This window comes from Zonotrichia albicollis, chromosome 23 (genome assembly GCF_047830755.1).
Source record: "Zonotrichia albicollis isolate bZonAlb1 chromosome 23, bZonAlb1.hap1, whole genome shotgun sequence".
NCBI classification, from domain to species: Eukaryota; Metazoa; Chordata; class Aves; order Passeriformes; family Passerellidae; genus Zonotrichia; species Zonotrichia albicollis.
This window is the reverse complement of record NC_133841.1, coordinates 3,166,979-3,185,360: the sequence shown is the minus strand read 5'-3', so window position 1 is coordinate 3,185,360 and position 18,382 is coordinate 3,166,979. Positions and strand designations below refer to the sequence as shown.

At 55.6% G+C, this 18,382-nt stretch overlaps 3 protein-coding genes across 3 annotated transcripts; 2 read left to right on the top strand and 1 right to left on the bottom strand.

Moving 5' to 3' along the window:
• The first annotated feature begins 156 nt into the window (after window positions 1-156).
• RAB5C (RAB5C, member RAS oncogene family) lies at window positions 157-12,572 on the top strand. The gene is made up of 6 exons (XM_074557423.1): window positions 157-292; window positions 8,541-8,779; window positions 9,734-9,885; window positions 10,188-10,310; window positions 11,031-11,124; window positions 11,871-12,572. Exons 1-6 carry the CDS (start codon window positions 180-182, stop codon window positions 11,984-11,986), a joined length of 837 nt encoding a protein of 278 aa, XP_074413524.1. The 5' UTR covers window positions 157-179; the 3' UTR covers window positions 11,987-12,572.
• Window positions 12,573-14,728: 2,156 nt separating this feature from the next.
• On the bottom strand, window positions 14,729-15,545 carry HSPB9 (heat shock protein family B (small) member 9). Its single transcript, XM_005494368.4, has one exon. The coding sequence runs from the start codon at window positions 15,457-15,459 to the stop codon at window positions 14,878-14,880; it is 582 nt and encodes a 193-aa protein (XP_005494425.2). The 5' UTR covers window positions 15,460-15,545; the 3' UTR covers window positions 14,729-14,877.
• A 1,057-nt stretch (window positions 15,546-16,602) lies between these two features.
• Window positions 16,603-17,515, top strand: LOC141731479 (heat shock protein 30C-like). Its single transcript, XM_074557424.1, has one exon. The coding sequence runs from the start codon at window positions 16,618-16,620 to the stop codon at window positions 17,368-17,370; it is 753 nt and encodes a 250-aa protein (XP_074413525.1). The 5' UTR covers window positions 16,603-16,617; the 3' UTR covers window positions 17,371-17,515.
• Window positions 17,516-18,382: the final 867 nt, after the last annotated feature.

The following is an 18,382-nucleotide window of genomic DNA, read 5'->3' as shown; positions in this document are numbered from 1 at the left end:
TCCGTCCGCCGCCGCCCCGCCCTGTCCGGCCCCCCCGAATTCCCCACGGGGCCGGTCTCACGGGGACTCCCAGGACTACAAGTCCCAGCAGCCCCCGCGGGAGCGCCATCACGCATAGCTCACCTAAGGGGCGGGGTGAGGGCGGGGCGAGAGCGAGTGATTGATAGCTGCGCCTGCCTATGGTCACAGAGTGGGGGCGGAAGGGGTGGTCGGTCCCGGAAGCGGAACGGGAAAAGGCGGAAGTAGAGGCCGGGGCCTGCGAGACGCACCGGCGGGAGCGGCGCTGCGGGCGGTGAGTGCGGCCGCGCCCGCGCCTTGCGCCCCGAGGCGACCGAACCCGGCCCGAGGCTGCGGACGTGTTCCCCGGGATCTGCCCCGGCCGAGGGCGGCAGCCGCGCCCCGCTGCTTGGGGGTCTCCGTGGCGGGAGCGGAGCGGGGGCTCGGTGGCGCCGCTGTGCCGGGCGGGGCGATGCCGGGGCTGGAGCGGACGGGCGGCGCCGCCGGCGGGGCGGGGGCTCAGGGCGGCCGGGAACCCTCTCCGTGCGCCGGCCTAGCGGGGCCCTGGTGCGGTGCGGGGCGGGGCGGCGGCGGCTCCGGCCTGGAGGTACCGGGGGGTACTGAGCGGTAACGGGAGCTCGGGCAGCCCGGAGCACCGTGCCCGGCTCGGGGCAGGCGTCCCGGTGGCGCTCTGGGTGCTCGGCTCGGGCTCCTCCCGTGAGCGGGAGCGGCTCCCGGCACAGCGGGACCGAGCAGCGGCAGCCGGTACCGGGGAGCTGTGTCCCGGTTCCGTCTGTCATAGCTGTGGCTGAGCGGGAGCTGAATGGGGCTGGGGAAGGTGTGGTGCCGGTACAGACGGGATTTTATGGTGGGATTGTGTTTTGTAGCTGCTCAGCCTCTGAGGGGACAATGGAAGCTGCAGGGGCTGGGAGGCTTCATGAACTGAGGTGAGGGACGCGCTTGGTTTGTGCAAATGCTCCAGCGGGGCCTGTCCTGGGTGCCAAACCCATCCCTGTGCTCCTCCAGGGCCCTTATGAAGGGAAACCCATGGGACTGGAGGGTCCTGAAAGCCCCCACAGGCTGCAGGGACATTTTGGAGCTGCTGGAGTGAGGGAGATGACTTGGTTTTCTGTAAATGCTGCCAAACCCAGCCCTGTGCCCCTCCAGGGTTCTTGTGAAGGGAAATCCATGGGACTGGAGGGTCATGAAAGCTCCCACAGGCTGCAGGGACATTTTGGAGCTGCTGGAGTGAAGGAAGTGACTTGGTTTGCTGTAAATGCTGCCAAGCCCAGCCCTGTGCTCCTCCAGGGCTCCTGTGAAGGGAAACCCATGGGGTTAGAGGGCCCTGAAAGGCCCACAGGACATTTTGTGGCTTGTCTGTAAGGGAATCTCCATCAAGGCCGTACTTGGAGCTCTGTCACAGCAGGACAGACCCTGCTGTGTGAGCTGGATCCTGCTGGGGTTGTACCAGCAGTGTGAGCAACAGGTTTGCCCTGCTAAATCCTGGGGAAACTGCTCAGATCTTATTCCAGGTGATGCTCAGAGCTGCTGGGGCTGATGTGGGAGCTGCAGGACCCCAGCCCAGCTCTGAGCTTTAGCTGGGATGTGGCTGCTGGAGCTCTGACCTTGGCTGTTTGCAGCCCTGCAGGGAGGCTGGGGAGGAGAACATGGAGAGGGACTATTTTAAGGCTGCTGTGGAACAACTTGCATCTGCTATTCTTAGCTTTTTGTGCGGAGGGTCAGCACACTTGAGCTGCCCTGTTTACAGCCTCACCCTGGCCTGTGCTCTGCTGGGGCTCCTGAGCCACCTCTGAGCCTTGGACAGCCAACTCAGCCCATTGTCTTGGCTTGCCATGCAGTCTGAGGGTGCTTCCTGCAAATACTGAATGTCCACTCTGCCTTGGCTCTGAAAGCATTTTAGATTTCTTTTCAGCTCACCTGGGTAACGAGGTGAAAGAACTGTGTCTGAAAAGGGCTGAGAATTCAGGATTGTAGCTGTAGGTGCATTCCTGGAGTGAGGCAAGCAGGTAAAGCACGAGCCTGGCTGGATCTGGGAGCTGAAGGACAGGAATGTTTGGGGTCATAGCTGGGTCTCGGTGTTGAAATCACCTCAGACCCCTCATGAGTCACAACATTTGCTGCAACAGTCAATACCTTCAGATCAAAAATCTGCTTTTGGGGTGGCCTTCTCTGCCAAGATGCTCTGGCTGATTTAGCTGACATTTGATTGCAGGTTGTGCAGGCAGTGAGGGGTCTCTGTTAGGTCATTAAGGGGTGTTGATGCCTCTCCAGGTGATGGAACAACCCAGGCAAGTGAGATGGACTCCTGGAGAGGGGTTGAGTTACTGGGGAGCAGGAGGGAAAGGCTGGCTTGGCACATGGATGTGAATACAGTGAGATAAAACATTTATCTAGTTTGGCATTGGTAGATTATTTTGCTTTCCTGTGAAACCAATGATGTGTTGGTGTAGTGGTTCTGAGATTTCACCAATTTTTAGATCTCCCAGCCAACTGGACAGTTGGGCAGTGTGTAGAGGAACTGTCTGGTGATGTGTGTGTGTGCTTGGCCAAATTGTTGTGCTGGGATGTGGGATTATCTCCATCCCAGCAAAACCCTTCTGCATCCCAACAGGGATCAGCTCCAGGGTTCCTCTAGGCCCTGCCACCAGCTCTGCATCCAAACTTCTTCACAGTTCTGCATGGTGGTCATGGCATCTCCCTGAGGAGGGAGGGGAGGGAATCCAAGTGCTTTCAGACACAGGAAATGAAATGGGAACGCTTCTAATGAAGTGGGTGTAGCCCAGAGTATTCCTGTCAGCAGACTTAAAAGAGGATAGAATGTAGAAATGTTGGAGTCAGCTGTTTTCTTCCCTTGGGGTATGAAGTTTGCAGCCTCTTATGCAAGTCCTGAGAAGTTGTCAGAATTACACTGAAAACACTTAGACAGTGACCAGAAACAGGAAACCTTCCTGGATGTGACAGAATTGAGGAGGTACAAAATCCATCTGAGCTCTGGGGGGAATGCTGTCCTCCCCTGGAGCACAGGAATGAGCTGCTGGAGCAGCTCTGCACAAACAGATAAGAAAACACTGGTTTTCATGTTTGCTTTGGTTTGGTAGCACTCCAAATAAGGAGCTGCTTGAGGCAGGAGATCTTTGTGCAGTCTGGAAAAGATATTCTGAAGGTCACAGATTCTTTGCAGTGCAGGTGGCAGTTTGCTGCTTTGCATTGCTGATGTTGCCTCCTTGCTGACTGATTGAATAGTGGGTGCCATCCAAGGCATGCTGAGTGTCTGCTCCAAGTGAAGCTGTGGCTTTTGAGGCCATCTGAACAGGAGTTCAACAACTTTTGCTGAAGAATTAAAACCTTGATGCTTTTGTTGCATTTGAGTCAGTCCAGGCTGCATCCATGAGTGGATTCTCCATCCTTGAGGATAATTGGAAATGGGTGAGGGAGCCACTGTGGGACAGGGAGCCTGTGGGCAGCTAAATGGGAGATGAAAGTGATGTAAAACTCTTCCACACAAGCCTGTGCTGGAGGGATTGTCACAGCAGGGTGGTGGCCTTGAAATCTCTGGGGATGGAGTTGTTTTGGAAAAGCTGCTTTGGAAAAAACAGCTGGCTGCTCCAGAGGCCATGGATGTGGAAATGTCAGGAAACAGATGTGTGTGTAACAGCATGAGGGGGAGATGGTACTGATTCAGGTCTGTAGCTGAATGAATAGTTCAGCTTTAGAATGGAAATCCTCTTTACCTCTAAATTAAAGTGAGTGTGTCCAAGTCTCTGCGAGTCTGGGACGTGGGACTGCACAGAGCAGTTGTTACACTGTCATAAATTAGTCACAGCCATGGGAGAGCTGCTGAAAGTGCTGCCTGAGCTGATTTGGGTCTGGGAATCTGCACTTCAGGGCTCTGGTGCAGCTGAAGTGGAGACTGGCCCAGCTCAGGGCATTCCTGAGCTCCAGACTGTCCTTGCTGAGCAGGGCTCTGAGGGCTCATTTTTGGGGAGGGAGAAGATGGAAAGGGCAGAGAGTATTGTCTGTGGAAGGACATTTTCTGTGGGAAAGCAGAGTAGTTTCTGTGGAAATGTGGAGTATTGAAACTCAGGCACTCTTGGAGTGAGGCCAGCAGGTAAAGCATGAGCCTGGTTGGATTTGGGACTGATGGGACTGAGCTCTGTAGGTTAAATGTTTCCTGGTTCTCCTCCTCTGTAAGAGCTGGGTCTGTTCCTCCTTTCTCTGCAGCCTGAACCCTCCTGCAGGGTCCAGGCTTTTTCTGATTAATCATATTGATGAGTTGGAATATTAGGTTGATGTTCCATGCTGTGCTAGTGTGCTCTGTGTGTGGCTCTGGTGGCACCCACACTTCCTGCAGGTCCTGCTTGTGCAAATGGCTCTTGATCATGTCCTGAAGCTGATCTGCTGTCCTGGGCAGTGTGAGGTGAAGCAAAACCACTGGGTAACTTCAGGGCTTCCTTTGCCAAGGAATTCATGTAACACTGTCAGCTATTTAACGAGATAAATACTTCACTGGGGCTTTTGTCTTGAGTATTTTGGTTCTGAGCCAGCAAATCTGCAGTGAAGCAACTCCTTGCATAGCTGAGGGCAGCAGCAGTTTGGGTAACCAGAGGCTTCAGGGTTGGGTTTCTAAATATCCTCATCTTTCAGAGTAGTTTTTGCTACTGGGTGAACACAGGGCAATAATATCAGATTCTCTAACTTCTGACACCTTAAGTGAGCAGCTTCCTGCAGGGGATCTGACAGTAATTCCCATGTGGAGATTTGTGTTCTTGTCCTGGGTAGGTTTGTTTGACATGGGCTCTGGTGCTATTCCCCATCATCCTGGGAGTTATGGAGAATGCTCCTGCACTTGGGCAGGCAGGGAGTGCAGCAGCCATGGCGTGTGCTTTCTCATTTAGGGCACTCAGATTCTTGAATTTAATATTCCAGCCCCCTCCAGGCAGAGGAGGGCTTGGAGGAGCACAAACTGCAGAAGTGACAGGCCTGGAGCTCTCACTTGTGGGACAGCATCAGGAATTGGTGCCTGGCTTTGATCTCAAAGCAAACAAGAAACTATGCTGAGAGTTCACAAGAAAAAAATCAGCTTTTGCTGTGGGATGCAGAGCTGCTGTGTGTGCTTCAGTGAGCAGGAGGTGGGTAGGGCAGGTAAACAAACAGCAACAGCCTTTCCATGGGTTGAAATGCAGTTGTGATCTCCCAGCTGCTGGGTTTCACCAGTTAAAAGAAACTAGGATGAAAATTAATGCCTGTTCATCTTGATTACATGAGTACCCCTTCCTTCTCATGGCCTTGACAGCCTGAATTAGCCAGCCAAGCTGGGGTTTCAGCTGCTTTCCCTTGTGTGTGTGGTGCTGCTGTGGTTATTTTGGTCTGCCTGACCCGTGCTCGAGTGTCAGTGCTGGGGTTCTGTGGGGAGCAGGGAGGGTGAGTGCCCAATCAATCCTGTGCTGGAAGAGTTGGGAGGATGAGCAGGAAGAAATGGCTTCACACAGCAGGGAGTTCAGTGTCACTGGTGGGTGTGGGCTGATCCAGCACAGCTCCAGGCTGTGCAGTTCAGCTGCAGAGCTGAGTTTTGCCTGCCTGGAATCCTCAAACATGTTGGCAGAAAGTTCCTGTCCTGCCAGGGAGTGTGCTTGCTGTCTGCAGCATTAGTGGCACTTCCTTGGGTTATTTGCATCCTCTTGTGACCATCAGCTGCTCATCCAGGTCTGTGTCCTTAGCCAAGGCCACCAGTGATCACTTAGGGTCTCCAAATTCCACTCAAACATCTGAAAGATCTGGCAACTTCTCACGAAGCCATATAAGCATCAGACCACCCTTAGATGATGATCTGGTTCTCCATAATTGCAGCAGCTCTGCACTGACCAGTGGCTCTCCACAGTGAGCTCAGCACACATGTGCTCATCTAATTCTGTTGGAGCTCCTGTAGCACAAGCAGATGGCAAAATGCATCAAGATGTGCCTGTTGCCTCTGCAGAGCTGAGTTCTGCCTGCCTGGAATCCTCAAACATGGCAGAAAGTTCCTGTCCTGCCAGGGAGTGTGTTTGCTGTCTGCAGCATTGCTGGGAACTTCCTTGGGTTATTTGCATCCTCTTGTGACCTTCAGCTGCTCACCCAGGTCTTGGATGTGTCCTGAGCCCAAGGCCACCAGTTAGGGTCTCCAAATTCCACTCAAACATCTGAAAGATCTGGCAACTTCTCATGTGAACATGAAGCCATATAACCTTGTATAATCTTGTATCCAAGCATGAAACCACCCTTAGATGATGATCTGGTTCTCCATAATTGCAGCAGCTCTGCACTGACCAGTGGCTCTCCACAGTGAGCTCAACACAGATGTGCTCACCTAATTCTGTTGGAGCTCCTGTAGCACAAGCAGATGGCAAAATGCATCAAGATCTGTGAAATATAGGTCAGGCTAAGACTTGAGGATGTCAACAAGCTCATTTCCTTGTTTTGCTCTGGGAATGACCACTATCAGATTTCAGGAGGCCGTAACTCAGGCACACTCTGATTTCACACAGTGTTTGTGCACAATGTTGCTCTGGGAGCAGCAGTGGAGCTGATAGACTGCCCAGGGAGTTATAAATACAAGGTTAAACCAAAGCTGTTCCCTTGCAAGCTCTGTTTAGAGGGAAAACTCTAAAAGGTGGAAGCCTCTTGAGGCTGGTAGAGATGCAGAGCTGCTGCTGAGCCTCTTGAAGCTCGTGGTGACCAAGCTGCTCCTGGCCAGAGCAAGCCATGCTGCAGCCTCACTGTCCAGCAAAGGCAGTTGTTGGTCTGTTTTATATCAAACTTTCTCATGCTGTCAGTGTTTGCCCTTCCTCAGTAGAGGAAGAAGAGTCCTGACTGTGCTACTTGCAAGGACCCAGCTCAGAATTACAATATCTTCATTGCTTAACCCAAAACTGAGACTCAGAGCAATGGCTTCACAGCTCTGGCTCCTAAAACATCCCACAGCACTCAGGAGTTTCACTCCTCTATTTCTGTCCTACCTGCCAGCTCTGGTGACTGGTACCCGTTTAACAGCTGATGTGTGACTGCCTCCTGCTCAGAGCCATTTGAGGTGAGATGTCTCTAGGTCAGTGTGTTTGTGTTGTGTGAGCTGCTGGGTTCTCCAGCTGCTGCCACTCACAGGCTCCAGAGCAGCTCTGAAATGGCTGCAGGTTCCCTGTCAAGCTGTGGGATTGTTTAAACTTGAGGCATAGTTAAATAACCTCAAGCAGTCACAGCTGGACAGGCCCTGCCCTGGAAAGCAGCTGTTTGAAACTCTTCTCTGTGCTGAGGAGGCTTGAGCTTTGTTCACAGGACACTGCTCCAGTTTGACCTGTTTTAAACTTATTCATGGGTATCTAATTGCTGGGAAAATGCAGGATGTACACAGGGGTACTCAGGACGAGGAGAAATTGGCTTTTGGGGCATTTTCTTGCAGCAAACAGCCTGCTTTAGGAGAGTAGAAGGGAAAGTGGTGATCCACAGCAGATGCAGTCAGCTGTAGCATTTATCATGCACAGGGAAGTGGGAGTTGTGAAGGCTACAGGAAATGTGCCTAAATCTGTAACTGTGTACTTGGAAAGCATTCCTGTTCTCTGCAGGCAGCAGAGCTCAGTGCTTAGGGAGGCCTTGGGATTCACTTGTGGGAAACTCTGGATGCAGATCAGCTTGTCCTGCTGTTCCTGCCATGGTTTTGTGCTTCTGCAGCACTCTGGAGGTTGGTGCTGGGGAGTGCTTGGCAGTGCTGATCCCAGGGGATGCTGTCTGTCCATGAGCAGTCCATGTGAGGAGCAGCAGCCTGGTGACCTGGAATGCTGTGGGATAAAGGTGTGAGGCACTGGGGTGGGTGTGGGAATTCCTGGTGTGCTGCAGGAATGGGAGGGGGAGCTGCTGAGGGGACAGCCTGTGCCCAGAGAGAGCTGCTGGCAGGTGCCTTTCACCCCCTCAGTGCCCCCCCTGTAGCACCCCCAGAACCTGCTTGGCTCCAGGGCCACCCTTGGGCCCTCTGGGAGGTGCAGAATGTTGTGCTGTAAGTGCCTCAGGACAAACAGACAGCTCCAGAAACTCCTTTTGTCCAAGTGCCTCGTGACCTGCAGAGCTGCCTGCTGCCACTGTGGCACTGGGATGGCTCTGCACAGCACTGATAGTGTGAAGTTGCTTCCTTGTGAACTCAGGGAAGGAGGAGGGAGCTAAAGGTCAGGCTCTGGTACCTCTGTGAGCTGAGTAATTGCTGTTTGAGCAGACAAAGCCCTAGTAACACCCCTTGTGTGCTGGGTGCTCCTTACCTGCCTCACCCCAGCAAGGTGTGTGCAACATCCACGCAGGGTGGAAGTGCTGGAGAGCCCACTGGTGGGGAGGAGAGTTTGTATCACCATTACTCTTTTCCAGGGAGGCTCTGCAGGCTGAGATCCTGCTGCCTGGCAGGGGCTGCTCTGTGTGCTCACACTGTGGGAAGGAACCACCACCAGCCTGTGCTGGTCTGGTACAGCTGGTCCCTTGAGCCTGTCACTAACTCTGACCTCCTCTTCCAGTTGCAACCTGCCTACAGGTGGAGAACCTGCAGCATCCTTAACTCCAGGCACTCCTGCACTTAGACCAACCACGATGGCAGGTCGAGGTGGAGCTGCCCGACCGAATGGACCAGCTGCTGGGAACAAAATCTGCCAGTTCAAACTCGTCCTGCTGGGAGAGTCAGCGGTGGGGAAGTCCAGCCTGGTCCTGCGCTTCGTCAAGGGGCAGTTCCACGAGTACCAGGAGAGCACAATTGGAGGTGAGTGCCAGCTCCAGGAGGTGCTGACCTTGCTGGGGCAGGCTGGGGTGTCAGGAACAAGACTGGCTATTTTGATTTGGATTTTTGGCTATAAATAGAGCCAAGCAGTTAATGCTTTAACTCTTGGTTCACAATTAGTTTGTTGGTGTAATGATCAGCACAGCAGAGAATAACTCTATGGCAACCCCACACTTTGCCTCTGAGGCTTTGTTTCCAGTGCCTCAGCTCCAGCTTCTAATTGGAACTGAGGCCTTTAGCTTGGTTTATGGCCCTTAATTATCTTTTCAGACCATGACCTGGGATTTTGGGGCTGTTTCTAGCCTGATTCTGTTAACTGTTTTCACAGTGCTTTCAGGTCTAGTAGTTTATTAGCTTGAAATCATTAGCACAGTGTCACCAGTCAACCAAAGGCTGTTTGGCACGTGGGTCTCTGAGCAGCAGCACTGGAAGGTGTCCTGAGAAAAGGCTTGAGTTGTCCCTCTGTCACCTGTGCAGGGAGCAAGCACAGCTGAAAACGTGGTTAAATGGCAAGCAGGGCCTAATGCCCCTCTGTGGAGGGCTGTGCTCTGCCCCAGTCTGTGTCTGTGCTGGGTGTGACACAAGGGACAACAACCAGCTACTAAACTGGGCTGTGTGGTGTGAGTGGGCTGAGTTTGGTGCTGTTGTTGCTGCTCCTCAGGTCTGATCTTGGTGCTGCCACAACTGGACTCTGTGATCCCTGTCAGGGCTGCTGGGAGGGTCTGGAATTACACAATTACAAGCACTGTGGATGCTCCAGGGGCTGGCTGCTGCCTGGGCCCTCTGGGCCACCTTCCTGTCACTGTGTGACAGTTCTGGGTTGTGACACTGCTGCCACAGCGAGTGGCACCGGCCTGTCCAGGGCTCAGCTCAGAGCTGCTCTGAGCTCCTGTGCTGGCTCTGGGCCCTGCTGAGGCAAACCCCCTTGTGTTGCAGCTGCCTTCCTCACACAGACAGTGTGTCTGGATGACACAACGGTGAAGTTTGAGATCTGGGACACGGCGGGGCAGGAGCGATACCACAGCCTGGCCCCCATGTACTACCGGGGCGCCCAGGCTGCCATCGTGGTCTACGACATCACCAACACAGTGAGTCTGGGCAGGGCTGCCTGGGGGGCTGCCAGGGCTTTCTCCTTGTGCCAGGGGCTGCTCCTTGGGGCTGTGTCCTGCTCACAGCCCTGCAGGTACCTGGCTGGGGCTGCCAAGTTCTTAAAAGCTGCTCACGGCCTCTTCCTCAGCTCCGGCCAAGGCTGGGAGCTGATAAAGGATCCTGCTGCCAAGTGCTGCAGAGGCAGGACTCTTCTCACAGGAAAGCCTTGTTCTAATCATATCTGCCCTCTGGATTCCTACATGGCTGCCCTTCCTGACTGCTGCCTCCTGTTTGCTTCCAGGACACATTTGTACGAGCCAAGAACTGGGTGAAAGAGTTGCAGAGGCAGGCTAGCCCCAATATTGTAATTGCACTAGCAGGAAACAAGGCAGACCTTGCTAACAAGAGAGCTGTGGACTTCCAGGTGAGTGAGAGTCCAGACAAGTTGTTACCCTAGCAGGTCAGGAATGGATATTTTTGCTTAAGTGAGGGAGGTGGCAGCTATATAAAATGTGGTTTGAAGGAGAATGAAAGTGAAGTTTTGTGCTGAGGACTGCAAGATGCCACTGAGCAGGGTCTGTGCCCTTGCTTCCGTAACAACACGTGTGACCCTGGCTGGTGAAAGTCCTTGTGAATGTGGAGGAGGAGGCCCACAGAGCACAAACTTCTGTCCTTATCCTCCTTTCTGCCTTACTCACGTGGGGATGTCTGCGGGGTGTGAAACAGCAGCTTTTGGGTATGAGACACACGAGGAATCACTCCCAGCTCGTTCTCTGCTCTTCACAGCTCTTACCTCATCTGAGGCAAGCACTCCAGAGAGGTTCTTACCCAGCCCTTGCACAGGGTTGCTCGTGGTGCCCTGCAATGGGTGGCACACTGCCAGCTGCCCCAGCTCCCTTCAGGTGCTGTGTGGCTCAGTCAGGCTGTGCCAAGCCCAGCTGGGGGACACTCACTGGCTGCTGCTGCTGGAGCATGTCCCTGGGTTGTCCAGGCCAGGTGGGAGCAGGGACAAGGGAGGGAATTTCTGGCCCAGGGTGAGACATGGTGTTTCTCCAGCAGTTAGTGTGTTGACAAGTGAAGTGCACAAAGTCTGCTCAGGCCTCCTGCCAGGCTGCTTTTAGCACTCTGCTGTGGTTGTTTGTAGGATGCACAGACATATGCAGATGACAACAGCTTGCTGTTCATGGAGACGTCAGCGAAGACAGCGATGAATGTGAATGAAATCTTCATGGCAATAGGTACAGCCTGTGTGTGGGGCTGGGGCAGCTCTGAGTGCCAGCACTGCAGCCCAGGAGGGTCCTGTGTCACCCAGGGCTAGTGGCTCTTACAATTTGCCACACTGGTGTGATTGGTCATTCCCTGAGTGTGTGGAGCCTTAGCCTTGTAAAGGTTCCCTGAGTCTGGGGTGGTGATGGAGATGGGAGCAGGTGTGATGCCAGCCAGAGGTGAGGAAGGGGTGGCAAAATGCACAAATGTATGTTTGTGCTGTCCTAAACTCTGCTGGAGCAGGCTGCACCCAGCATGGCATGCACAGCGTGAGGAAGTTGGCTGTGGTGGTGTTCACAGGGGTCCCAGGACGAGGGAAGAGATGGGAATCTTGACTCCATGTTTCAGAAGGTTGATTCATTATTTTATGATATATATTATATTAAAGGTAAATGATATATTAAAACTGTACTAAAAGAATAGAAGAAAGGATTTCATCAGAGGGCTAGCAAGGAATAGAAAGGAGTGATAATAAAATCTTGTGACTGACCAGAGAGTCAGAGACAGCTGGACTGTGATTGGCCATTAATTAGAAACAACCACATGAGACCAATCACAGATGCACCTGTTGCATTCCACAGCAGCAGATAATCATTGTTTACATTTCGTTTCTGAGGCTTCTCAGCTTCTCAGGAGAAAAAAATCCTAAGGAAAGGATTTTTCACAAGATGTGTCTGTGACAGTTGGAGAACCCTGCTAACACCCTGTTCCTTCCTAGCCAAGAAACTGCCAAAAAACGAACCCCAGAACGCTCCTGGTGGCCCGGGCAGGAATCGGGTGGTGGATCTTCAGGAGAGCAGCCAGCCCAGCAGAAGCCAGTGCTGCAGCAACTGAGCAGCTGCTGCAGCCCACGAGCCCTTGGAGGAGTGACTGGAACCCACGCTAACGATCGCACTTACCGTAGGGCGGCCGCTGCCGGCGCCGCCGTGATTCTCCATCCCTTTCTGATCATAGGCTGGAGGGAGTTCTTCCACCTGCACCTTTCTGTACAAATACTAATTCAATTCTAAGTCTTAAGTCACTTTTTTAATATATGAACTTCTGCTCTTCCCTCTTCCTGGTGGTGGTGGATGCAGGAGCTGGTGTCTGCCCAGCCAGCGTGGCCGTCCCGCAGGTGAGGCCAGCAGCAGCCAGGTCCCACAGCACTGTAGTTCACTATGGGAAACAAAGGGATATTGGGACACGTGTTTAAGGTTCCCTGTCTGTAAGAGCTGAGGCTGATCCCGTACGATGTGCCCAGAACAACCACTAAACTGTAGCATTAGAGACAAACTCCGGCTCTTGGGCCACTTATTGACCAAATCAATGATGAGTATTTGGGGTGGGGCAGAGGGAAGCAAAACTGGTTTCTTCTGTATTTTGTATTGTATGTTTCTCCATGTAACCAATCAGTATCTTGTCAATATAGTACATCCAACGAGCTGCCTGTTGTCTTTCTTTGTGTTGGACTCCAGCATGCCAACTCTTCTTTTCTCTCGGTTCTGTCGTAATGCACTAATCCTGTTGCAACTTTTGCAAAAAAATCTTGTATAGAAATTTGTCCTTTTCTTGATGGTTGTGATGCCACTAATATTGTTAACCCTGCTCTGGTGGGAATACACAAGGTTTACTGATGTACAGAGGTGGGGTGGGGGAAACCTTGGGTAACCTGTTGGTGGGAATGACATGTATTGCAAAAGCCTGTAATTCCACAAAGAATGAAGGGAGGTATTAAATGGCTTCTGTTGCCAGACTCTAACTGATGTTGGCTGCTGCCTAGTGCCTAATGCAGTGTCTTATGCATCCTGGTATTTAAGAGGAACTGTTGACTTAGTCTTCATCACAAACTTCAGTTTTGTGTGATTAAAACAAAATTTTTATAAACCTATCATAACAACAATGTTCATGTTTCTTAATGCAGCAGAGACTGGACCTGAGCACAACAGTTCTTGGTGGAAGCTGAGTTGTGCTGGGCTTCTCCTGGTGTGTCCCAGACCTTGGTAGGGAAATGGGGCCCTTCCTTCCTTCCTGAGGAGGGGGAAATGGGGCTCCTGAGCTTGGGCTATGTGGCTGCTCCTGCACACAGTGCTGCTGCTGCTGCTGTTCACTTGGCTCCAGTGTGCTCAAGGAAGCTTGAGGGAAATTGTGGGAATTATTCCTTGCTTTATGCTTCTGGGGAAACTACAGTGCAAGATGGGGAGAGGTGGGGGAGCAGTGTGTGGAAGAGCTCTGCTCTGCAGTGGGACAGGCTTGGGATGGTGCTCCAGACTTCATGAACACCATGCCTGTCCCTGGAGCACCATGGCCTTGGAAGATGCTGCTCTCCTGTCACTGCTGCGTGGACTGCGAGACCCCAACACCCTGGGACCTGGAGTCAGTGTGGAAACAGGACCAGCCCCTTGCAGCTCCATCCCTGCCAGCTGTGCTGCCAGCAGCACCGTTTGTGCCCAGGAGAGGCTGAGGATGGAGATGTGCTGTATTTGGAACCCTCACAGCTGAGGGGCTGGGTCACAGAGCCTGTGAGTAGAGGTGTATGAACAGCCTTGGCTTGTGTGCCCTTCATCTGCTATCCAAGGTCTTAGTGCCTCCTCCTCCTGCTGGATTTCCTTAAAATCCTGAAGCAGGAAGGGTCTGGAGTGATTGGTGATTGAGTGCCTGGGATCATGCTGGAGCCTGGGCTGCCTGTGGGGTGTGGGCTCCTTTGTGTGGTGCTGTTTGTGCCTGCCCTGCTGAGCTGCTGGAGGTGCTCAGGGTCTCTGTGGGACCATGCAGTGCTCACTGTGTGGGGTGGGCTGATGCTGCTGGTGTCCCCAGGCAGCCAGAGCTGGGCCAGTTTGAAGAAGAGCTTCCCTGATGCCACTCAGAACCATTCAGTGGGCACTGTGTGCAGTGCTGTTGCCATCTGCTGGCTCCTCTCCCTTGGTGCCTGCTTTCTTCCTAGGTTTGGAGTCTTTATGAAGGCACCTGTGATACCTTAAGGAGGGTGTTGCTGCTTGCAGCAGGTGCTCAGGGGCTCAGTAAGGAGGCTGGGGACCTGCTGGTGATCCTGGTGTGTGATCTCAGGCTGCTTTAGCACAAACAGGCGTTCCTGCCTGCATACCTGCAGCCTGCCCACACAGCTGCTGCCTGCCCGGGCCTGAGTTGGGTGTTTGTGGTGGTTACGCACCGCACCCGGCGTTGGGCTGCTCCCTCCCTGCTCCTTCGAGCTCAGGGTGGACTCCAGCAGCCCCTTGCCAAGCTGGGAAAGGGAAAGTGTGGCTACAAGAGTCTCACACCACACCCAGCCAGCCAGCCCGGTGTGGTTGTATAGGGATGGGTATTGGCTGGGGTAGTGGAGCTGGAGATGATGCTGGCAGCAGGGTGAGGAAGGGGTGAGGCAGCCCTGCTGCTCCTGTACAGGTGAGTGAGACTGCCCTTCCTCCCAGATCCCCTCCCCTCCCTCACAGACCCCTCTGGCTCTGCTGTCTGACCCCATTTTGGGCTGTCTGACCCCATTTTGTGCTGCCCTGAGCTTCTTCCCTCCCTGTGCGTCCCATTCCTCTGGCACCAAGAGCAGGGCGCAGCCTCCCCATTAATCAACGCCCAGAGAACACAAAAGAAGATTCAATGCAAAAGTATTTATTGGATACAAAAACATTCCAGTTTAGTGAAAAAAATGGCATCATTGCTGATGGAGCTTGTCTGGGCTTCAACCCGAGACTTGCTCCTCTGCTCCGGTCCTGCCGTGGCCATCGGGTCCCATCCTCTCACACCTGGGCTTTGGTGGCTCCGTTCTCAGAAGCTGGTCCGGTCAGTGGGGCAGCAGGGCTGACCTGGATGGGCACACTCCTCTCAGGAGCGGCTGGCAGTGCCAGCTTGGGGGCCTCGATGAGGAGCTGCCCATCCTTGGACAGGGAGCAGGTCAGCGCTTCGGCATCCACCTCCTCGGGCACGTCCCACTCCCGCTTCAGCACCTCGTACTTGTAGGAGAAGGAGCCCTTCTCATCGACGTTCTGCGTCTCCTTCTGCCCCACCAGCACCACCTTCCTGCCCACCACCTTCACCGACAGCTCCTCGGGAGCGAAGTTCTTCACGTCCTGGCACACCGAGAAGCCGTCCCCGGAGCTGTGGCTCAGGCTCATGCTGCTGCTCGGGCTGTGCTCCATGGCCATGGCTCCGTGGTTGCTCAGGAGCTGCTCGAAGCTGCTCATGAACTCACGAGCTTTCTCCATCTCCTGCTGCAGCTCGGTGAAGATGGTCTCTGCGTGTGGCCACAGGGTTCTCACTGTGCCCAGCTGGCTGGCCAGGGAGCTGGAGGCGAAGGGTGCGAGGTGCATCCGGCAAAGCATCTCTGCGGCTGCTGTGGCTGCTGCTGCTGCTTCTGCTGCTGCTGTCGCCTTTCCAGTGCTCTGGAAGCGTTCTGCCCCGCTGCTGCCGCCGCAGGTTTTTATACCCGATTCCCCGGAGGCGTGGCATTGTCCCGCACATTACGTCAGCCCCGGGAGAAAAGCTCAGCTCTTTCCAGCCCGTTCCAGCTCATTCTTGTTACTCACCCGTGAGGAGAGGCAGGGCTGACGTCGTGCCCGGCATACCTTCGCCCTGACTCTCACAGCTTTGCTCTCCTGGCTTATAATTAGCAGCATCACCTCAGCCTCCGAGCGGGATGCCTGAGCCACCCTTGCCAAAAATCTGTGCCCTTTGCATTTCCCAGGCACGGAGTGAGTCTGGGCTCGTCTCCTCCGTGCCTCCCCCCGCCCTGCCCTGTGTTCCATTTCCCCCCATCTGTGCCCAGGTGGGGCCCCTCAGGTGAGACCAGAAGTCAGCCCATGTCCCCATGCCCAGGTGGGGTGCTGAGGGGTCAGCCCGTGTCCCCATGCCCAGGTGGGGCGCTGAGGGGTCAGCCCGTGTCCCCATGCCCAGGTGGGGTGTTCAGGGGTCAGATATGCCTAGATGGGGTGCTGAGGGGTCAGTCCTTGTCCCCATGCCCAGTTGGGGTGCTGAGGGGTCAGCCTGTGTCCCCAGGTGTGCAGTGGGGTGTTTAGGGATCAGCCCTTGTCCCCATGCCCAGGTGGGGTGCACAGTGAGGTGTTTAGGGGTCAGCCCTATGCCTAAGTGAGGTGCTGAGGGGTCAGTCTGTGGCCTCATGCCCAGGTGGGGTGCTTAGGGGTCAGGTTGGGGGTGCCCAACAGGGAGAGTGGTCCCAGAAAGTGAAAGGAAGTGCCTGGCAGCAGATGCCGTGGGCCATGTACAGGGGTGGGATCAGTTCCTGTACTGTAGGAGTGATGAGCTCCTGGCACAGTGGAGCCTTCCTCCACCGAGCCCCCGGCAGGGAAGGGCTCTGTAGCCCCCCGGCCATGGCCCCACGGGCCCCGCTGCATCACGATGGCTCGGCAGAAACCCGAGCTCACGGCGGTGACTGCGGCTCCCTATTTGTGGCATGTGACCTGTGCCCAGAAACAGGCGCTGCTATTTTGGCTGGTGGATAATCAGCCTCTCAAAAATAGGCGATGGCTCCAGGAGGCTGCGTGGGGGGAGAGAGCATTCTGGAAGGGACACACCCCTGGGCAGGGGAGAATAAAACCCGCTGCTCCCCTTCCCCAGCCCAGCACTGCAGGGAGCAGCAGCAGCAGCACAGCCTGGAGCACTCCTCGCTCGCAGCAGAGATGCTTTGCCGCCTGCACTTTATGCCGCCCATGTCCAGCTCGCTGTTCCCGTGGCTGGGACCCGTCCGCACCCTGTGGCCACATCCAGGCACCCTTTTCGCCGAGCTGGAGCGGGAGATGCGGCTGGAGATGGAGCGGGCTCGGGAGTTCATGAGCAGCGTGGAGCAGTACCTGAGCAGCGGCAGCAGCCCCGGCCGGCTCGGCATCGGCCCCAGCACCAGCGCAGCGCTGCCCCACAGCTCCGGGGATGGTTTCTCGGTGTGCCAGGACGTGAAGGACTTTGCCCCCGAGCAGCTGTCGGTGAAGGTGGTGGGCAGGAAGGTGGTGCTGGTGGGGCAGAAGGAGACGCAGAGCACGGACGAGAAGGGCTCCTTCTCCTACAAGTACGAGGTGCTGAAGCGGGAGTGGGACGTGCCCGAGGAGGTGGACGCCGAGGCGCTGACCTGCTCCCTGTCCAAGGATGGGCAGCTCCGCATCGAGGCCCCCAAGCTGGCACTGCCAGCCGCTCCCGAGAGGAATGTGCCCATCCAGATGGGGCCGGCGGTGGCACAGCAAGCTGGCAGCGCTGAGGAGGGAGCCGAGAGGGCCAAGGCGTGAAGAGGAGAGACGGGGACCAGGCTGAGCCTGGCGACAACGGGGGCAGCTGCTGGCCGCAGAGCGGGACCGTGCCATGGCCCGGGGCGTGGGGTCTGCCCAGAACATGCGTCTTTTTTTGATATGTAATAAATATTCCTAACTTTTATTCGTGTGGTTTCGGCGTTTCTGGTCTTGCTTTGCAGTGCTCCTGCCCGTGCCCACGCAGTGCGATGGGGAACGGGGCTGTGCTGGCACCCGGGCATGGCTTTGGCACCTCTGCCAGGGTGGGGAACGGGGGCTGTGCTGGCACCGGGCATGGCCCGGGCATCTCTGCCAGGGTGGGGAACGGGGCTGTACTGGCACCGGGCATGACCTCTGCCCTGGCAGAGGAGAGGGGCTCCGGGCCATGAGCAGCACCGAGAGTCCCCGGCAGGTCCTGAGCATCCCCCCGGGCAGCCTTGGGAGCCGTGGCTCCCATCCTCGGGATGATGCTGGAACATTCCCGTGCCTGCCTCGCCGACAGTGCTGGAACATTCCAGGCGGTGCCCGCTCCTGCCCGGCGCTAATCCGCTTCCCCCGCGGTCACAGGGGCGCGGTCGGTCTCTCATTAATGGCCCCGCGGGCGGAGCCGGTTCGCCGGTACCGGCCGGGAGGCGCGGCCACGCTCCGTGCCAGCCGCCCGAGCAGGCTGCGAGCAGGCGGAGGGCGGGTCACACACCGAGTTTGGAGAACAGGGCGTGGCCACGCTCCATATTTGCGGGAGGCAGCGGAGCGGTCCCGGTTACCGGAGGGTGCGAGCGCTCCGCCGGGCACCGACAGCTCGGCATCGCCCCGTGAGGGGCTGTCGCGGTGGGTCGTCATGACCAGACCTCGATCCTCTCTGGGCGGTTCGCGCCATACGCAGTGCCGAGTGGGAGCTCTGCTCCCGTTTGGGGCACCGGGTGACGTGAACCGGCCCCGGGAGCGCCGTCCCGGGAGCAGCGGCCCCGCCTCCCCCACCGCCGCCGCAGCGAACTACAACTCCCGGCGTTCC

Excerpts from the sequence above, each read along its gene's own strand:
- HSPB9 (XM_005494368.4), bottom strand. The coding sequence starts at position 15,459 with ATGCTTTGCCGGATGCACCTCGCACCCTTCGCCTCCAGCTCCCTGGCC.
- RAB5C (XM_074557423.1), top strand. The coding sequence starts at position 180 with ATGGTCACAGAGTGGGGGCGGAAGGGGTGGTCGGTCCCGGAAGCGGAA. Across the intron at positions 8,780-9,733 it reads CCAGGAGAGCACAATTGGAG|CTGCCTTCCTCACACAGACA; the intron begins GTGAGTGCCAGC and ends CTTGTGTTGCAG. Across the intron at positions 10,311-11,030 it reads AGAGAGCTGTGGACTTCCAG|GATGCACAGACATATGCAGA; the intron begins GTGAGTGAGAGT and ends GGTTGTTTGTAG.
- LOC141731479 (XM_074557424.1), top strand. The coding sequence starts at position 16,618 with ATGGCTCCAGGAGGCTGCGTGGGGGGAGAGAGCATTCTGGAAGGGACA.